The sequence below is a fragment of the Lacerta agilis genome, chromosome 15 (genome assembly GCF_009819535.1).
Source record: "Lacerta agilis isolate rLacAgi1 chromosome 15, rLacAgi1.pri, whole genome shotgun sequence".
Classification (NCBI taxonomy): domain Eukaryota; kingdom Metazoa; phylum Chordata; class Lepidosauria; order Squamata; family Lacertidae; genus Lacerta; species Lacerta agilis.
The window spans coordinates 12117202-12138356 of record NC_046326.1 but is presented as its reverse complement, the minus strand read 5'-3'; the positions used below and the strand labels follow the sequence as shown (position 1 = coordinate 12138356).

Here is a 21155-nt window from a genome sequence, read left to right as displayed (position 1 = left end):
AACACCCTAGTCTAGTCATAGTGAATCAGTGGAACACTTTACCTGTTGCTTTAAATTAAACCTTTTTCCAGGAAAGTGTTGTGACTTGTAGAATCTAGGGGAAAAAATTACTAGTGCACATCTGTGATTCAAGGTTGTAAAAAGTGCTTGGTACACCCTTTATCTCTAGAGTTTGGTTTATCTTTAGTGCCTGACTCTGTTTTTAATTTAAATTTATATTTACCACTTCGAGAACTGTGAAGGTTCTCAAAGTGGTAAATATTAATATACTATTAAAATCAAACAAGGTTAGGAATGAAGTTACAGCAACAAAGTAAGCTTTAAAGCAACATATGGTCACCATCAGAGCACTAGTAGGAGGGACAGCTAATCACAATAGCAAAGGCATGGAAAAAAGCAGGATTTTTTTTACAAGATGTTGAAATGCCAATAAAGAGTGGGACAAACAAGTGTCTTGGAGTTGGGAGTCTCACAATCAGAGCAGTACACCTTGATACGTATGATTACCACATGCACAGTGAATTCCTAATTTGGGGCATGGTGGACAATTGTCATATTTGTAATGTGTATAAATGGAGTGTTGACTGCTTGATTCCTTCCTTGTTTTAGAACAGTGAAATAATCTTGGAAGCGAGTTTGTTGCTCATTAACTTTGATCCAGAGCGTAAATGAAGGCATAACATTGTTGCTGGACAGCTCACGTTTAACAAATGAAAATAGGCATACTTGTTCCTGAACAAGGATAGCATAACCAATATAGTCCATGCATTTGTAACTTCTAGGCTAGATTACTACAATGTGCTCTATGTGGGGCTGCCCTTGGGTCTGGTGTGGAAGCTCCAGCCGGGGATGTGGCTGACAGCATGTGACAACATCGTTTAAACATTAGCACTAGCTGCCAGTCTGTTACTAAGTCAGGTTCTGGGTCCTTGTATTAATTTACCGTAGGGACCACCTGAACCCTTACATTCCAGACTGATCCCTGAGATAATCTGCAGGGGCGTCATTAGTTGTTTCCTAAGTTGACGAGGCTCATTTGATAGTAACAAGAAGCCTTTTGTGTCACTGGCCCAGTCTGGTGGAATACTCTGCCAGTAGAGGTACCTTCTTTTTCAGCTTTTAAATCAGGGATAGGCAACCTAAGGCCTGGGGGCTGGATGCGGGCCAATTGCCTTCTCAATCCATCCCAAGGATGGCCTGGGAACCAGCGTGTTTTTACATGAGCAGAATGTGTCCTTTTATTTAAAACTAGCTGGCCTGGCCATGCGTTGCTGTGGCTGGGAAAGGGAGGTGCAGTGCAAAAGTGGAAGTGTATGCTTACCGACACTTTTTCTTGTTGAAGTTGAGGATGCATGGTTTCCTTACCGGCTCTGCAGATGCTTTGGGCGCCACCATAAATGGCGGTCATTTCATTTCCGGGCGACCAGACTCTACTATCAGTGGAGACGGAGTCCCGGAAATGACTGAAGTTTTTTTTTGCAGCCGACTGCAGGTGCTACGGCTGTCTTGTTAGTGGAGGCGGCGTCGGAAACTGCTTCTTATCCGGCTGGCTCTACAGCCGCTACTGCTGCCGCTGCAAATGACAGTAAGTTTCGTTTCCGCCCGCCCTGGCTGTTTTGTAAGTGGAGGCGGTGTCGGAAACTTGAAAGGTTTGAGAGTGCCGTTTCCACCCGCCCTGGCTCTGTAGGTGGCCGAGGTAACACCGCAGATGGTGGAAGCAACGTTTTATCTCGCTTTTCCTCCCCACCTGATGGAGCCATGGCCGCCAACCGCACAAACCGCGCCCCTCTATTGGCTGGAGGTAGTGACGTAGTAACAGGAGGAGGAGGGGTTTGAGATGTTTTTAGTGTGTTATGCTGTGTTCTGTCCACTGGAGGGTGCTGTGGTTTTTGGCACAAAATCAAATTTTTACCTGGGTTAGGTATATTATTTTTGCAATCTAACTACGTAAGATCCTTTCCACATGCCCATGGAACGTTGTGTCCAAATTTGAAGTAAATCGGTCAAGCAGTTGCGGAGAAAGGTGGTACAGTACAAACACCCACCTTTTACGGTTTTATATATATAGATGCATCTCTGAGTTATTTGTGGGGCATAGGAATTCGTTCCTATGTGGGGCATAGGAATTCGTTCAGCCCCCCCCCCAATATAGTCCAGCCCCCCACAAGGTCTGAGGGGCTGTTCGTAGCTGTTACTAAACATACCTATACGTAATAAATTTATTAATTAAATATGTTGTAATAAAAGTTTGTGACTGCAGCCTGCATTGAAACTACCACTTTTTATACATTCTTATTTATTTATTGCACTGCAGTGTTCGAAACTCCCATTGTTCTAGGCACATTTTGCAACGGAATTTCATTTGCGCGAACAGTTTCTGAGCTCTGGGCACAGTACTGTGCCAAAGATTTCAGATTAAAACTGCATAGTGGAAGAAAAGTAGGACCTTTTTCTGCCTCCCCACTTCCAGCTACTCTCTGAAGACTGGAGAAGAGACCCTCTTAAGAACATTAGAAGGGTGGGTAGGAGGAAAGATTATTGTTATAAAAAAGTGCCTAGACAGTCCGTTGTTGCACCCATAACCTAGGTTTAAGGTGCCATTTAGCTCCTAGCTTTCATATATCAGTTTCTAACACTGTTACACTGATACGCAGTACTAGGTTTCTTCCAAGGCATTCCAATGTTATTTGCATTTTTAAAATACTAAAACAAACAAATGGTACAAAATATAGAACATTTTCTTCTTAGACCATGTGATGGTCCCTTCAAGTGCTGATTATGAGCCTCCTACCTTGAGCTTCTTCACTTCTGCCTTCCTTCAGGGCATAAAGGTAAAGGGACCCCTGACCATTAGGTCCAGTTGCGGACAACTCTGGGGTTGCGGCGCTCATCTCGCTTTACTGGCTGAGGGAGCTGGCGTACAGCTTCAGGGTCATGTGGCCAGCATGACTAAGCCGCTTCTGGCGAAACCAGAGCAGCGCACGGAAATGCCATTTACCTTCCTGCCGGAGCAGTACCTATTTATCTACTTGCACTTTGAGGTGCTTTCGAACTGCTAGGTTGGCAGGAGCTGGGACTGAGCAATGGGAGCTCACCCCGTTGTAGGGATTCGAACCACCAACCTTCTGATCGGCAAGCCCTAGGCTTTGTGGTTTAACCCACAGCACCATACAGCTCTTAATTTTCCCCAAGGAAGATGTGGGAAGAGTAATAGGTGGAAGATGGCAGTTGTGGAAAAAGACAGTAGGCTTGAGGACTGTCTTCTGTTTGGTCTAGCAATTTTAGAACAAATTATTTTAAAATATCTTAATTGCCATTATATTTGCTTACTAAAGATGACATACAATAATAAGAAAAAAGGCAAAGTTAGGCAGGCTGATACACAAGTAAAATATGACAAACTTCACTAGTTTGGTAATATCCAAAATGTCACAAAAGTGTAGCATACTTTTGAGTTCCCCAGAACTCAGCATCAAATAAGATGTTTTCACAGAGATGAGACCAAGAAGTCAGCTTGTAGACTCAGTTACAAGATGGAGATTGCAGGCTAAATACCGTAAGTCCCTCCCAGGTGCTTCAGATACCAGGTTACACACCTAGGATTCTGGGATAAATAAACGATGCCTTCTCCAAATTTCTGATAAATTAAAGTCTAGCTTGTAACACATATCTGTGTCAAAAATAATGAATAACAAAAAATTCTCCTGAAATGGTTAAAAATGTTAAACTTTTGAAATAATATTATGATTCTAAAGTATAATTCAAATTAGCTTGTTATACACATTGTATTTTTGTCCTAAATTTAGAAAATTTAGGTGTGTGCACACATATCCTGCTTTCATTCTTGGTTTGGAAAACTTATGATAAATTATTTGTTCCATTCAGTATCATAGATTTGTGAAAAGCTAGTACAAATATTGAAAGTGCAAATTCAGATGAAGGACTGAACCTTGGAAACCAACAGACTCTCACTTCTCTCTTCCCATAGTACTTCTAGATCTGCCTTTTCAAATCACTTTTGCAAGTTTCTCGTACACAGGCATGTTGGACGCCTGACTTCTTTTAATTTAGTAATACACAAAAATAGAAGTTGTAGTTCCTGCCTTTTACATTAGGTTGTGACTAAATCAAAACATTATTTGAGCTCAATCCCTTCTTTTCTGAATGTAATTAGGAACACACTGATTCTTATTGCAGCTGGCAGCCTCTCACTATTGCCTTTTTCTTCATGTGACCCCCACGGTCTCAATGACCTTTCCTGGGGTTAGTCATAGGCCTTTTTCATTGTGATGGGCTAGAAGTGGCTCATGTGGAGTTGATTATTTCCTTGCTTGTCTGGTCTTTTTGGTGCCATAACTTCAAGTCATTTCCATTTTCTTCTCTGTTTTTGGCTGACCACAGTGAAAGGAAATGCTTTTGCTGGCGACAGGATCAGTTTACATGCTTGGCCGACTTGATTGAGCCTGTGAAAAGGTGGGGGCACAGGGTAACAAACCCCAAAGGTGCTATATTTCCTAGGTATAATTTGATAGTTGGTAGTGTCTATTAAACATCTAAAATCTGCTTAAATTTACATTTCCCTGATTTTCTAGTCTCCCTTTCAGTGTTTAATGCACAGCAACTTTTTAAAAATCCCAAACCCACAGCCCTGTCTGAGAGAATGTATTAGTGTCAATTGTACATGAATGTGCATTGAGAGATTCTACAGTTCTCAAAAGAGTGAAGAAATGAACCCTGGGGTTAGCAGTTAAAATTGATGGGCAGCAAGTCAGTTGCTACTAGTTGATGTTTAACCACTCCTTGTAAACAAATAAGGCCTAGTGAATTGCATATGCCAGCTGTTACACTTGTATTCCTGAGGTCTGACGAAACAGCATGAAAACTGTGATCAAAGGCTTTGAGAATCACAGAGGAGCCAGTGACTAAGGAAATACCTTTCTTTAAATAATGTTGACTTCTCTACTTTTGCTTTTAAGGTGGCTCAGTGTGAAACTTAATGATACATTTTCACTTTTAAAAATGTGTGCTGTTCCTGACAGATGTAGTAGAATCTAAATGGGTTTTCATTGATGCAAGGGTGGCAGTGCGACGATGTTTCTTCACACAATGTTATGTACAGATTAAGATCATACAAAACTCTGAAATTGCAACAGAATGAAATAAGCAATTTTCATAAGATGAAATTTCTCTGTAGTGCTAAATTTTAAAATCCTCCATTTTTCAAAGGCATTCACTTGCACTGGTGGTGTCATTTGCTGCCTCTTTCTCAGCTCTTTACCCATAACTTCTGTAATATGTAGATAGTACTGACATACATTCATGGATTTTTAAATTATTATGACAAGAAAATGTTCCTGAAGTGTGTTGAACACTGTTGAGTGCCATATAGATTGATTATTATTCATTCATTTAATATTCTTAAAGGGCAAAGAAGCTTTGTTTTAATTCATCTAAAGCAAATTAGCCGCTTATCACAAGCTTATTTTAGAGCTGGGGTAACGAAAGCAATATTGTCTGGCTTCTGGGAAATGCAATCAATGATCTTACTAATTTTTGATTTATTTATTTTTTGAAAACATGGTGCTACATTAAATGGATAATTTGCTTATTTGTTTAAGCACATCATTAGAAGGGCCTAAAATATATTCCAATGCAGAAATCATTAGATTGATAGGCATTGCCATTCAAATGGTGTGCATGTGCCATGTCATGTGATCAGTTATGCAGGGTGGGGCTTATCTGGCCCCCCTCAATATTTTATTCAAGTTGGCACCTGTGACCAGGGAGGGTGTCTTTTTAGTAGTGGCAACCTAGGTAGGGAGCTCTTCCCAGGGATGTGTGTGTGGTGTCAAGTTTGTGGTGTTTTCAGTACAGTGTGAAGACTTTGTTGTTTTTTGAACTTAATGGCAATTAATATTGATTGGTCAGACTTTCTACTTACTTTGACTTTAAAAAAAAACAAAATATTAAACTTATTAGGATTCATCTGCTCATCTCTCAGTATGATATATGAGGGATTCCATTCTCCTGTACAGACTTGCACTTACTGCGGTATAGTTACTCAGATAGAACCTTCCTGATTCTACCATGAACCACAGAGATCCAATTGCTGGTTGTGCAAGGAGAGCCTTCTCCTTTGTGGCACCTACCACGTGAAATGCTCTTCCCACTGAAATCAGGGAAATACCAACCTTGGGCTGTTTCTGCCACTGATTTGAAGACATATCTATTCATCTTTTCCCTGACCCTTAGTATTACTAATACTCGTCATTGGGATGATTGTACTGATTATTTTTATTGGATTTGTTGCATTTTATTATTGTGTGAACTGCTTTGGTATTTCTTTCTGTAAATGAAAAGTGGAATAGAAATGTTTTAATAAACAGTTCAGTTTTATAGCAAACAGTAAAATTTGTGACATGTACAAGTTGCATGAATCTGCTTCTTTTACTTCTTAATATAATACATTTTATTAAGCATTCATGCACCACTGAAAATTTAATATGGCAAGCATTCAGGAATCATGGATTTTTATCAGGCATTGCCCACCACATTAAAACTTACCTTCAAAACATATGGGCTAGAAAGTTAGGTCACACCCATAACCTGCATTTAAAGCTCTTACACAGTTATAAGGGAAATGGAGAATCCTGGGAACTGAAGTTTGTTCAGGGTGCTGGGAATTGCAGGTCTGTGAGGTCAACACCCTAAAACTACAGTTCCCAGGATTCTTTGCAGGAAGTCATGGCTGTTAAATGCTTTATGGTGTGGGTGTGACCTTGCTCTTTTAGAATTAAAAACATTGGAGAATGCAACATGATTGACTTCAATTGCAAGTGTAAGTATGCTTTGCCCTCTTATCACTAGCCAGAAGAGTGAGGACCACTGGGAGGTTATACCCCCTCCATCTCAGAGCACCATGGCAAAGGGAAGACTAGCCTGGCCCCAGCCATCAGCCATATTTTCTTTCCACCTCCCTAATGGAAAGAACTCTGCACCAACTACCAGGACCTGTGACTGCAGTTGTATGAAGAAGATGACACTGGCTTCCCTCACTTACCAGAGCACTAAGGACCATTGAGAGTAGTTTCACGGGTTCTATTCCAGCCAGAATATTCACAAAGGAAGGCCAGTGATCCTAGGTGTCTTAAAATTTCACCTCTTAATTCTGGCAGTATCAAACTGTTAATTTTCCTCTACCCTTTTCTTTCTCTACCTTTTTCTTTTAGTCCTTTCTGCATGTGTGTCTCTAAGAGTAGGGCCTGTGCTTGCTTTCATTTGTGCACAGCGCTTACTTACCACCAGCAGCATTGTCCGATATGAGTCATTTTGTAGCCATTTCTGAGAAGCAGGATTAAGAGCATATAGCCTGACTACGTAGCAACAAAAAAACACAAAAAGTCCACTTCAGACTCTTTATTTCATTGGATGGTTTCTTGTGTGAATACAACTGATGTTTTGTAAACCATGTTTCATTTAATACAACACTGATTTTTAAAAATGAAGACAATCCTAGAAAATCAATACACTAAAGGGCATGTATAGCATAGATATGTATATGGTCCACTGGATGACTTTTGAAAAAAATATATACAAAGCCTGTGAAATAATTGGGTAAAGTTGATGATGATGAGTGTAATTTCAGCTACACTCTTTACATAAATAGATGGTAGAAGGATTTGGCAGATAGAGAAAACACTGCTTCTCATCCTCTTAAAGTTCTCTAAATGTTTACTTCTCACATGCTGCTCAGGTGGTTCTAGTACTGAATAAATGAAAAAAATAAACAAATGCACTCTTCTATACAGTTATTTCCATCTGTACAGCTTGAAATCTAAAGGATCACAAATAAAAATGAACTAAATACCTTGGATTATTTATGTGAGTTTTTCTCTTTTCAGTAAGAAAATTACCTAGCAAATGGTAATATAAAATGTTGAGTTCCTGCTGGTTGAGTATAGTTCACTTCTACATTGGACATTCTAATGCAGCAATTATATACCTCATTTTATGCAATTTTAAAAAAACCCTTTCCTTACTAGACATGGAAAATAGATTTGGTGCTAGCAATACCTCTTAGAGTAAGCAAAAACACTATAGGACACATGTACACCCACACCCACCCACACATCCCTTTAGGCATGTTGTTCATCCTAAAATGACTTTCAGGTACACCAGAATTGCATTGCAGTTGGAAACAGTGAAAAGTATGTAACATCTGTTTAAAACAGAGCTGAAAATGTAAATGCAGTGTGTTGAACACATGCAAAGACTTCACTCCTAAAAACTGAATTCCCTTAAGCAACTTGGAGATCTCTTATGGCCTTCTTTGACAAGGAAAGCAACATAGGGCTCATCCACACTTCTGCTTGTGCTGTTCCTAGAAAGCACGGGTCTGAGTGGTTTTCCCCTTGCCCCACTCCTTTCCATATGACAGAAAAGAAGTAGGCCTTCCCTCAAACGACATTCGGTGTATCATTCACATGACACCATCTGTTTGGTTGTCCACTGTCCCTCAGACCTTGTGTGGGGCCGGACTATATCTTGAAAAATATATATGAACGAATTCTTATGCCCCACAAATAACCCAGAGATGCATTTTAAATAAAAGCACACATTCTACTCATGTAAAAACACCAGGCAGGTCCCACAAATAACACAGAGATGCATTTAACCCAGAGAGCAAGTGTGGTGTAGTGATTAAGAGCGGTAGACTCGTAATCTGGGGAATCGGGTTCGTGTCTCCGCTCCTCCACCTGCAGCTGCTGGGTGACCTTGGGCTAGTCACACTTCTTTGAAGTCTCTCAGCCCCACTCACCTCACAGAGTGTTTGTTGTGGGGGAGGAAGGGAAAGGAGAATCTTAGCCACTTTGAGACTCCTTTGGCTAGTGAAAAGCGGGATATCAAATCCAAACTCCTCCTCCTCTTCTTCTTCATCTTATTCATGAAATCTTTCTGGCTTCATCTTACTGTCTGCAGGCATTTGACATACCTGATTAATGAATTCAATGTGGCAAACCATTGTTTTAGATTACTTTTATTTGCCATGTCAGCCTTTTCAGCTGTTCTGTATCTGAAAGCTGTCTTAAGTCCCTGTTAAGGAACAACAACAACAACAACAACGTTGCTGCTGCTATATTGGTTTGTGGTAGTGGTAGGTTTGATTTTTCCTGTTTTTACCTATTGTGTACTGTCCTTACAACAGCAAATGCATTGGAAGGGCAGGATAGAGTTTTCCTAGCACTGAGAGATGCTGAGGAGCTGGAAATGGAACAAGAAAGTTTCATACCTGAAAAACAGATGATACTCTGCCTGCAATAGTAATAAAATAAATAACTAAATAGTATCCTCCAACATGTGCCGCTTCTTCCTCCTTGTTAGGAATTCGTTGGTAGCTAAGTTACTGGTATACAAATGTTATATTTGCTTAAATAGGTGCAGCCTCATTTTGTATGATGGGATTCAATTAACCCACTAATGTCTGTAGGATCATATAAGTATGTGGAAATGGTACTGTAGGAATTATGGAATGAAGAAATAACCAACCTTATTTTTAGATTTTAAAAACTAACAAAAGCCAACTAGACAAAAGTCATCTGAGAGAATTTCCTTTTGTAAAACAGTTATCATATTTACACACTTGTTAATATTAAAAGATGAAAGATTTATACGATCTGTAGGAGGGGAGGGAGGTTATTGGTTTATTTTATTTTTGTTCATTTTTAAAATGTATTCTGTGTATTTAATCTTGGTTTTTTATGCTGTGAACCACCCAAAGATCTATGGATGTAGTGTACAGATTGAGTAAATAATAGTGTGGCCGCCCCTGCTCTATCAAATAGCATTCCTGTTAAGATATGACAGGTGTCCACTATCTGTACTTTCGAGAAACCATTAAAGACATTTTGGTTCTGATAGGTCTTTACTACAAGTAGTCACATTAGGATTTTAGTATTCTTTTAAATGTATTTGTTTTCAACAGCTTTTAATTTTCTTATGTGTAAATCACATTGAGACAGTTAATTAGAAGGCTGTTAATAAATTAATTGTAATAATAACAACATGCCTATTCTTTTGTAGGCTCTTCAGTGATTCTCATTAATCTGAAGCTCTTTGCCACAACACTTTCTAACTTGGCACTATGCATCCTGATCCTGGACCTTTACAAGAACTACTTTTTCTTATAGTTACCATTTGCTTCTCAACTACAGCTTCAGGTAAGTTCACCTTCCTGAACTGTCATATATACCTAATGTTCTCCTCCAGACATTTTGGTGGTTGATCTCTATTGCCATGCCGCTATGTCATGTGCTCCTCACTTGGGCACAACCTAACCATTTTGTTTCCAGCACCCAGACTATACAATTGGGTGGGGAGGGAGAGGAGCATAATTCAACTTGCATTTGCGTGTGTACACTTGTAAATATAATCCATGTACTGAAATACCTGTGCATATTCCCAGAAAGAGAAGGGTATCGAAGGGCAGGGGAGTACTCATATAGGGCGGATATATCCCATCAAAGACTGCCCACTAATATGGATTCTAAAGAGACATATACTTACAAGAAGCAGAAAAATGAACCACATGTGTGGCAGTGATACAGACAGATAAATTGGATCAGAAAACCTTCCTGGATATAAGTAGCTGAAGTATCTGTTAATATCTGATAATCAAGCTAAAATATACTACTTTCTGTATTTAAAACTGAGTTTTTAAAAATCAGTCTAAGAATTTAGAATTAAACTTGATGATACCACATATGGTGATCAGAGGTCGTTGTATATTGAATAGTTTGGCTTCACTGTAATGAAAGCGGCTTCTGCATTGTCAGTCTAGCACTGTACTTGATTTCGAGAGTGGTAAAAATGCTCATATTGAGCTAAGGTTTAACTTCAAAATAGTTTTCTGTTCCAATCTGTAGTGCTTATGAGTAAAGAATGCACAAATACTGAGGCTGGATATAAATTTAGAAATGGTATAAACTGGGCTGTATTTGTAGGCAATACATTAAAAAAAAATCTATGGGATCCCCCCCCCCCCCACAATGATGTTGCCTATTGAAAATCCTGACACTGTTTTATATTCTTTTGATTGTTGTGTTTTCTATATTGTACCTTTATTGCATATTTCTTTTGCATCAATTCATATTAATGTTTTCCACTGCTTTGGGGGCCTTTGGGCTAAACTGCAGTACTGTATATAACTTGCAGCATACCAAATGTTTAGTTCACATTTTCATACATACTCAAACTGCTAACAGCTAAAGGAATTGGTTGCACTGAGTGTGTATCTTTCTTTTCTAGACTTGATTCCTCACTTTGTTTCTGAGCCACTTTCTACCATCCAGAAACCTGGTGCAACTGTAAAGCTTCATTGTACTGCTGAGCCCTCTACAGCTCATGTAGCTTGGCTATTCAATGGAGAGAAATTACACAAGAAAGTGGAGCAAGTAGACTCACAGCCAGGATACCATACAATCTTCTCCCTTAGCCCTTCAAATTCTGGTGTATACCAATGCATAGTCAATAACAGCATTGGTGCAATTATCAGCAGGCCTGCAACAGTATCTATTGCCTGTAAGTTATACTTTTATTTATGGTAAAACTGAGCACATCACCCTTTTATAACGTTTCCTTTTATTTTCCCCATTTTTTTGTTTGCCACATCCATGAATTTAACGTCTGGGAGGAATTTATGTGTCTTTAAACATGCTTTATTTGGGACAAAGGGATGATCTCTGCGTTAGAAGCACATAGTAAAACAAATTATCTATTTTGTGTTTTTCTCTTGAAGTTAACTGCATAATATAGAAAGAAACTATTAATAATTTCCAGTAAAAATCAGTCCTCATATTGCAATTTATAAACATGTTCTGGACAGGGAGTTTGTGCTAAATGAATAAATCTTTATCTGAAAGCCTACCCAAACACCCTTTAGTTTTTAGGCACCGTAGATGGTGCAAGTTTGATCAGTTTTACCTGAATTGAATGATGAGGGGAGGAACAACAGCTTGTTAATTCCATGTGAATTGCCATAGTTTACATTATAAACCATAATCAACTAAAAAAAATTAGATTTGCATATAAAATCTTAGATGAAAGTTAAAAGGCCTCAACAAAATTATCCTATGCTCATTTGTCTTTTGAAAACCTTTCCCCCTCTTGTTTCAAAAGTATTTCCAACTTGAGGGTGATTTGGCTTTTGGGGATCAGAAGTAAGATGCTTGAATTGTCTTGTAAGTCTGGGTTAAAGAATCTCCTTTATAAAGATGCTGTGCATATCTCAAATACCCATAAGAGAAAAGTTTCTCATAATTGAGACGGGTAAGTGTTTTTGTAGAGTATTGACCCGTAGCTGGATTCCCTTGATAGCTTATAAAGGTCAGTTAGCACTGACAAACTCTACTGGTTGCAATAAGTTGTGAATATATCTAAGTGTACTGTACCACTTGTAGGTCAAAATGGCAGTGGTGGAGCTACTGGTAGGTGATTTGGCATTTACAGTAAGTGAACTAGCAGATCTGTAACTTAAGTTGAGAATTGTACAAAACAGTGGCCCAGTTCACACATCACATTAAACCATAGTTAAAAGAAGCCAGTGTGGAGCAGCATGTTCATGCATGCTGCTGAAGTCATGGGCACTTCACTTCTTCCCTGCCGCTTCATGTCATGTTGTTCAAACCCAGTTTTTTTCTACAAAGGAGCAAGGTTTGTTTGGAGAGAAACAAACCACAAGAGTGGGTTCAGATAGCATGACATACCAAATCATGGCTTATTTCCCAACAGTACAGCAGGAGCAGGGGAGGAAGAATACATCTGTACTCTCAGCAGTATGCACCAGCTACTCTGCTCATTCAAACTCAGTCATAATTTGTTTTAACAATGGTTTAATGTGCTGTCAAATTGCTATTCTGCTATTCTATTTATCTTCCATCGCAGGAACAAAATATACTCTGTTCTTGTTACATGCCCTTTCTCTTGCATCTGATTTTATAACAGCATCCCACTAGCTAGTCCTTGCATTTTAGCCTTTCCTTTTAGCCTTATTGCAGTATAACTGGAAGGTTTTTTTTATGATAGGTTGAATGAATTCCTCCTACCTTTCATTTATAATTGAAATTCTCTGATTGCCCATATAGCATTGTTGAGGTTGAAAAGGTTAGAATAAATTTTAGATGGTGCTCTTCAAATACAGTAACAATGGAGATTCAGACAGGTATATTCATCCCCGCGCACACAGAGAGCTTGTAGAAAATAAACTTCAAACTGGGCTGTATGCTGGAACTTTAATTTCTATGCTTAGTAAAGTGGGAGGGGAAGGACATGCATGAACTTAAGGCTTTTCTTCATTGTTACTGCATTGACATTCTCTCCTGAGAAATATCCTCTGATCAGGACTTGAGCACCCCATTTTTATTAAACCCAAAACTTTGGAAGTAGATCCTGCTGTATTTTCTGAACCTTTAAAGAAAAAAACTACATTTTCTTCTAGATCTTGATGATTTTGAGACCTCAGTGAGGAACACAATTGTTGCGGAAGAAGGGAATACGGCTTTAATCAGTTGCAAGCCACCAAAAAGTAGTCCAGAGGCACATATTCGTTTCCGTGTACGAGGGAAATGGCTGGAACAATCAACAGGTGATAATAAAAAGATATAAATGGCTGCAATCCAGTGCACCCTTACCAAGGAATAAGTCCCATGGAACTCCATAGAACTTACTATATATATATAGAGGAATTTCACTTTCTGTCTGTTTCCTGACCATTAGGAATCACTACAGTAATTTGAGCTTTGGTCATTACATTATCTTTCTGTTTCACTAAACACTGATTAATTTGCACACTTGAGTAGAAAATCAGTCCATAGCAACTTAATTAATAATAACCCAATTTTATCCTAGAAAACTACCTAATTCTCCCATCTGGAAATCTGCAAATTTTGAATGTATCTTCAGATGACAAAGGATTCTATAAGTGTGCAGCATATAACCCAGTCACTGATGATCTTAAACATGAACCCAATGGACATAAGCTCATAATCAGCAGTGAGTATTGAATGTGATAGGACTAAAATTGTTCCATGAAATCATAGGGCATAAGCCACCAAGGACTACCACTGCAAGTTCCCTTAATCTCATTCCATGCATTTTGAAAAGTTCAGTTTAGAGGAAGCCATGTCGAAGTATCAGGTACTATACACACAACTCATAACCAGTTTTCCTTAACCATGGTTAAGCATTGAATCTAAATACCTAAATTATTATTATGGATTAGAAGCCACAATTTGGAGTGTGTTTGTAAATTGTAGTTAGTATTAACCATTTTGAAGAGTTGCATCTGCATCAAGCAGACCATTGCAAAGAGCCGCAGCTCAGTGGCAGAGCATATGCTTTGCATGAAAAAGTTCCCATGTTCAATCTGGCCTCTCTAGGTGGGACCAAGAAATGCCCACACCTTGAAACCCCTGGAGAGCTGCTGCCAGGCATGATACTGAGCTAGATAATACTGAGCTAGATAAACCAATGCTCTGGGTTTGTGTAAGGTAGATTCTTATGGTTAAAGCAGTTTGCAAGCAGATAAATGAACAAAAAGTAAAAGAGATAAGCAGATCTTACTAATGTGTACTGCTTAAAGTTTAGCTTGGCTATGCATGGCAAATGTTTGGAAATTTAACCAGGCTGAAGGGAACAAACTACAATTAAATTTTATGTCTTCACTCAGCCTAGGGTCAACAGTGGGTGGTTATGTTGGCATGTTTATAAAATGGTATAGAAACATAATGCCTTGATGAGAGTGTAGGAAGCCAGAGAGTCTTGAATACCCAATTGAAAAGATCTCATGTATCCTTTCCTCTCAATTTCTAGGCTCTTCCTCAGACGACTTTCACATTGTTCATCCTGCCACTTCTCAGACTTTGGCAGTACCTCAGCACAATCCTTTGATGTTGGAATGTGTTGTTAGTGGTCTGTCTGTTTCTTATGTCCGTTGGTATAAGGATGACCAAGATGTACTCACTAAAGGCAGGTGGAGAATGCTTCACTCTCATCTTATGATAGACTCGATTAATACATCAGATGCTGGAAATTACTCCTGTGTGGTGGATAACAAGTCCGGAGTTGTGAAGCATGTAAACTACAGTATAAATGTACTTGGTAAGATATGCAGTGGCAAAATGCTTGATTGGCGAGTTTTTTTGAAGCAAGAAATTTATGGTCCATGAGACATGCTATTGTGAAATTAACAGAATGAAAGCAGTGTATCTTTCTTTTCTATTCTAGAATCACCATCAATTTCAAAAGGATTACAAGATCAGTTAGTGCCACTGGGTAAAAATATACATATTTCCTGTGAAATACATGGAAACCCAACACCTAACCTCACCTGGTACCATAATGCAGCTCCTGTCCATCTTTCTTCACGGCACTTACCTTCAGGAAACAAGCTAAGAATTAATGGTTTCACCAGAGAAGATTCAGGGTTGTATCAGTGTTTAGTCAACAATGGCATTGGATTTGTACAGTCTACTGGGAGACTTCATTCCCAAGGAGGTAAAAAAAAAAACACAACACCACACACCTTTCTGTTTATAAACTTCTGCTTTTCTTTTTGACATCTTTCAGTCTAACATGAAAATAGCCCATTGCTTCCTAGGATTATTCTCCTAAATTGTTCTGATCAACAAGTTATGCTTTAAAATGGTAGACCTCATTTATTGTGTTACAAAGTAGGCTGTAATCCACTGACCAAATACTAGCCAATCTTTGATAGGCCACCTAGTGTGTGAGCTATGAAATTGTGACAGACTAAATTTATTTACCTCTTAGTTTTGATGGTGTTGAGAGTGTTGCCAATGGTTTTGATGATGATGCCAATTGAAACTAAATTCCAGATGTAAACTTATATATGCAGAATCTCAAATAATAGAATTCTGATAATACTTCTTGCTGATGTGTCAGTTTAGGGAGCATATTTGAAAGCTTTCAGTTTCTCTGCAAAATATTGAATGTTCTTTTACTAGAGTAGTTAACAATCACAGCACCTGCATGAGTGGGTTCTGATGTGTTTGTTGCCCAAAGCAAAGCAGTCTACTTAGCCTTTATGTGCATAGATGTCCATATATTACCCCCTGGCCCCCTTTATGACTGTGCAGGCTTCGGGATATGCAAGAACAGTATTTTATTATAATATGTGTTTGTATCTTAAATTTATATTTTTAATAGACAGAGGCTTCAAGCCAACTATAACCTCGCTGCCAGCAGACAACAGAGTAGCAGAAGGTGACACAGTCACGCTGTCCTGCAATGCCACCGGTTTGCCTCCGCCTGTAATCCGTTGGTACAACAGTCATGGGCTGATTACCAGCCATCCTTCACAGGTGCTTTATTCAAAATCACGGAAGTCATCCTCCCAAGCAAGAACTGGCAACTCCATTTCAGACAGAACCTACTTCATCATGTCTCGCAGTGGATCAAGCTCCTTATATGTTCAGCCTGTTACATCAGAGCATGCTGGGAAATATACCTGTGAAGCAATCAATGAATATGGGACTGCTCGTTCCGAAGCTTTCCTTACCGTTGGTAAGTGGCATCCAAGTTGCTGCTCCAATTGTGTGCAAATATTTTGGCTGAAGTACTGTCAGGATAACTTTTTTTTAAAAAATTGGATTTAGACAAATCATAAATCTAATGGATGGTCAGGAGCATCTGCCTGTTGCTGCCCATACATAGTCTGCAACTTACCATGCTTTGTTTCTGGCCAAACAAACCCATGAATGGAAACCAGGGTTCTTGACTTAACAGTTGTGGTTGGTTTGTTGGAAATAAACGATGACTGTTAGTTTACACATAATGCTAAGCCGGGCTGTGGTTTGTTTCCTCCTGGCATGGAAAACACAGGAGCAGGGAAGGAGCAAAGTAAGGTATGACTAACTTGTGTGCCAGTGCACAGTGCTTGTTCACATTAAATCTGAGTTTTATTTTTGTTTTATTTTTATTTAATTATGCTTTTGTGTGATGTGCAAACTGGCTCACTGTGCCACAAGAACATGTCTTTCATTTTTGTTATTAAAGATCAAAAAGCAAAGAAATATTTTGTGTTAAATAGGGCAGGGGTAGCCAAAATAATGCCTTTCAGGTGCTGTTGGATTACAACTTCCATCATCCCTAGCCATTGGTAGTTGTAAACCAATAACATTTGGAATCCATGCATATCTCCAGGGCTTTTTTTCAGCCAGAACTTGCCAGAACTCAGTTCCGGCATCTCTCAAGTAGACACCATTGCCCTTATAAGAGAATAAGGGAAGCGTTCATGGAGAGTTCCAGCACCTCTTTTTCTAGCACTGCATATCTCTAACCTTCAACTTCCTTCTGTAGATTCTTATGAAGCTAGTACAAAAGCAGAAGAAATTGCTCCTGTGGAAATTGCCCAGAGTGATGAAGGAGATGGAGATTATGATTCAGATATGGGCCTTCAAAGTTCATCTCCAACAAAGATTCTTACTGAAGAAGTCGCTACAGAAAAAACATCTAATGGCATTTCTCCACCAGAAGCTCCAATCATTCTCAGTCCTCCACAGACTCTTAAACCAGACCAGTACAATCTGGTATGGCGCCCTGGAAAAGATGGTGGTCAGCCAATTAATGCCTATTTTGTGAAATATCGCAAGGTACTTCTTCAGATTGCATTATATTTGATAAACTTTGCACTTCCCTCTTTTGAAAATTGGATGAGTTGGACTGCCATGATTTTTAGTAACACAGGGCTTACGTTAAAACACACACACACACACACACACGGTACAGAACTCTGGTATTTGATGATAATATTAGGCTAAAGAGAGATCTCCAATGCAGTTAGAGTATTTGTGATAATAGGGATTGCTGTGGGTTTGTTCCCTATATACTTGTAAGACCTGAAATAGTGGAACTTTCTGGTGAGAATAATGTAAGCATTTTATTTTAAATATTTTTGAAGAAAGCTTTTGTAGCTAGTCACTAGCAATATGAAAACTACTTTGACTCAAAAGTTAGAACCAGCAGTGCACTTGCCTGCATTTTAAGCCAAGCATTTCCGATAAATTGCTCATTTTTTAGTATTCTGGTTTTATTTTAAGCTAAAACCAAAAATACCGTCATGACAGTCCTTTTATATATATTTTTTGTTTTCAGATACATTTAATTCAGTTAAACATTGAGTCTTCACTACACATTGGAAAACTCTTTTCTATCAGTATATTAGATTTATGAATGCATTTTACTGGTGCATTTCTTAGAACTTGGACTGGTATGATTTTTCATAGCATCTGAGCTGCTTTTCCAAAATTGGGAACTTGCTCCCAAGAAGCATTGCACAAACCTTGCCATATTTCAGTATAAGTGCTGATAATTCCAAAACATTAATACAAACATAATACAATTTAAAAAAAAAAAATTGTGGAGAGTTAGGAGACTTTCACCAGATGGGAATCAAGTCTCCTGTAGCTTCTGATGGGCACCAAAGACTTCATAAGAGGCTTTTCTGTACTTTAAAATATCAGACTAAAAATGTGCATATATGTAAGTTGCAGCATCCATGTGGTGCCTTTGCCACTTGGCCTAGTAACCCATCTTCATTCTGCCAGTCTCTTAAAAGTTTTACTGATCACCACAAGCTGGCATTTTAATGAAATCCTCCTTTTCTCTTTTATGCAAAATTTCATTTAAAAAAATGTTTGTTAATAGATTCCCCTTCAACCTTCTTTGAATACAGGTGACAGTGGTAAATTATTCCAAGGTAAATCTTCTTGATATGAAGATACATCCTTCTGGATATGTAGGGAGCTATTTAGGAATGAATAAGTTTCAGGTTCTTTTGCTACTGGCAACATGAAACAGAGCCTTGGGAGTTTCCAATTTAACCTTCCAATTTAAATACTGCCCAGAAGCTTGGGGAGAAAACCAGAAACCCTAGGAAGATTAGGAAACTCCATGTCCCAATGCATATAAGTCTCTGCTCCTAAAGCTTGCTCTAAGCTTTGCAGGAAAAGTCATTAAGAAAACTCTTTCACATCAGTTAATTGTTTTCACTTTCTTATAGTGAAAGAGCTAAGATATTAGCTTACATTTAGGCTTGCCTTTCCTGTATTTAACTGCAACAGATTCAAATAGGGGTTTATTTTTTCTTAGCCTTTTGTGATTCCTTTTTGCAGTTGGATGATAATGTCAATGTTACCAACTGGAATACAGTTCGTGTCCCTGGAAGTGAAAATGAACTTTCTCTCTCAGAATTGGAACCTTCCAGTCTCTATGAAGTCTTGATGGTAGCCAGAAATGTGGCCGGTGAAGGCCAGCCTTCCATGCTTACTTTCCGTACTAGCAAAGGTGAGTATGCATGTACTCAAAATACATTGCAGTTGATGGGGTTTTCTCTAAAGTTCCCATTTGTGGAGACCTATAATACCCATAAAAAGCCAAAGATAGTGGCTACAGTCTCATTGCAGCTCCATGTCCAGTACTTGCTCTGAACCAGGACTCGGGAACTGAACATAGATCTGCAGTCTGAGTAGAACCCCAAGATTCTGTGAGTGAACTTCCGTTCACAGAACAAATGTCAGCACTTGCTGATATAAGGGGAGGGATGTGATTTTTGCGAATTTCTCCTCTCCTCTTTAGCCCCTAGGAAAATTTACTCTGGTAGAGTGGGGGTCCCTTGGGAACAGTATTGAAAGTTGTGTGGCTGGCTGGCTACAGGAATGAAGGCAGATTGGCAAAATCACCTTTCTTGCATTATTGGGAGGCTGTGCTCTTTCATACATAGAAGCGCACTTAGGATCTCTTCACAATGAGAATACGCTTTCCTTGGGAACTTCCCAAAGTTCCATTGAAACAGACTTGCGGATTGGGGTTGTCCTTCTATAGCAAAGGCTAAACTGATGTAACATCAGTAGCATAGTATATTCAGTTTTAGTGGTATTTCTGTAGTGTAAATATCATTTAGGTTCAATAGTATTGCTGCCTATTTCCATGGGCAGAAAGCTGTTCTCAAATGGCATAAAAATTGTGTAGGATGTGTGATTATAAACCTTTACTAATTGGTTCAAAACATGCCATAGGAGAGGATATTGACTGACTAGCAAGGTTTCTTCCACTCACTGAACACATAATCTCTCTTTTAGAAAAAACCTCCTCCTCAAAAAACACACAGGCTCCCTCTCAACCAGTTGGTATTCCTAAGCACTCGATCATTCAAGAAGGGGCAACCAACAATTTTGGAGTGGTCCTTCCAGATTCATCTCGACATAGTGGAGGTAGGTGTTACCAGTCAGATTTTTCTCTGTGCATTTTTATACTGCAGCATACATTATGGTTTGGTGTGTGTGTGTGTGTGTGTGTGTGTGTGTGTAGAAACCCTCCTGAATGTTCTCTGGCTGTTCATCTGATTTTCAGGTCATTTATGTGTAAGTGTTCAATTTGTGACTCTTCTGGTTGAATGACGGTACAGCAACTTAAAAGAACACCGACTGAGCGCTAAACTGTTTGTGGAATTGGGAAGGCCCCATAGCTCATTGCAGAATGCATGCTTTGCATGAAGAGGATCCAAATTCAATCCCTGGCATCTTCAGTTAAAACAAAAATCTGGTAGCACATTATGAAAAACTGAGAACCTGGAAAATTGTCACTGCTCAGTGTGGGCAGTACTGGGCTAGATGTGCAATAGTCTGACGTGGTATAAGCCAGCTTCTACAACCAGTTAAAGGTCTTAGGTAGCAGTGCTGGGTAAGACCTCTGCTTTTGGGAGAGTGCTTCCAGTCAGAGTAGATTGCAGTGGACTAGATTGGGGTAGAGAACCTCTGGTCTGTGGAGCTTCGCCAAATCACATCCATGTGCCCCAAACCTGACATCATATGTGATGTGAGGTGCCAGGCAGATAAGAGATGTGACTGAATCCTACAGCTGGAAAGCAATATTTAATCTGCCAATTAGTTGACCCCCACCTTGTGGGCCAACTTTGACAGAGTATACACATTATGTCATCAGACGATTGACAGTGGTCCCCCCGATTCATCAGAGTTTGTCCAAGAATGAACTCTCTGTGCATCAGCTGAGGTGTGGGGAGCCTAATCCTACTTGATTCAGGAACTTGATTCCTAGGGGGAACTCTCTGGTGCATCCAAACC

The 21155-nt window shown here is 39.2% G+C and overlaps 1 protein-coding gene across 3 annotated transcripts in view; it reads left to right on the top strand.

The window, feature by feature from the left end:
- CDON (cell adhesion associated, oncogene regulated) overlaps positions 1-21155 on the top strand; it is a 57035-nt gene that overhangs the window by 13063 nt on the left and 22817 nt on the right. For all 3 annotated transcript variants that reach the window (XM_033171837.1, XM_033171835.1, XM_033171836.1), the window contains exons 2-11: positions 10081-10217; positions 11305-11577; positions 13493-13639; positions 13903-14046; positions 14866-15153; positions 15280-15549; positions 16222-16578; positions 17374-17666; positions 19188-19359; positions 20154-20285. In XM_033171837.1, the coding sequence (XP_033027728.1) occupies positions 10142-10217; positions 11305-11577; positions 13493-13639; positions 13903-14046; positions 14866-15153; positions 15280-15549; positions 16222-16578; positions 17374-17666; positions 19188-19359; positions 20154-20285 (2152 nt within the window). In that variant the 5' untranslated portion in view covers positions 10081-10141. The remainder of the gene's footprint in view (positions 1-10080; positions 10218-11304; positions 11578-13492; positions 13640-13902; positions 14047-14865; positions 15154-15279; positions 15550-16221; positions 16579-17373; positions 17667-19187; positions 19360-20153; positions 20286-21155) is intronic.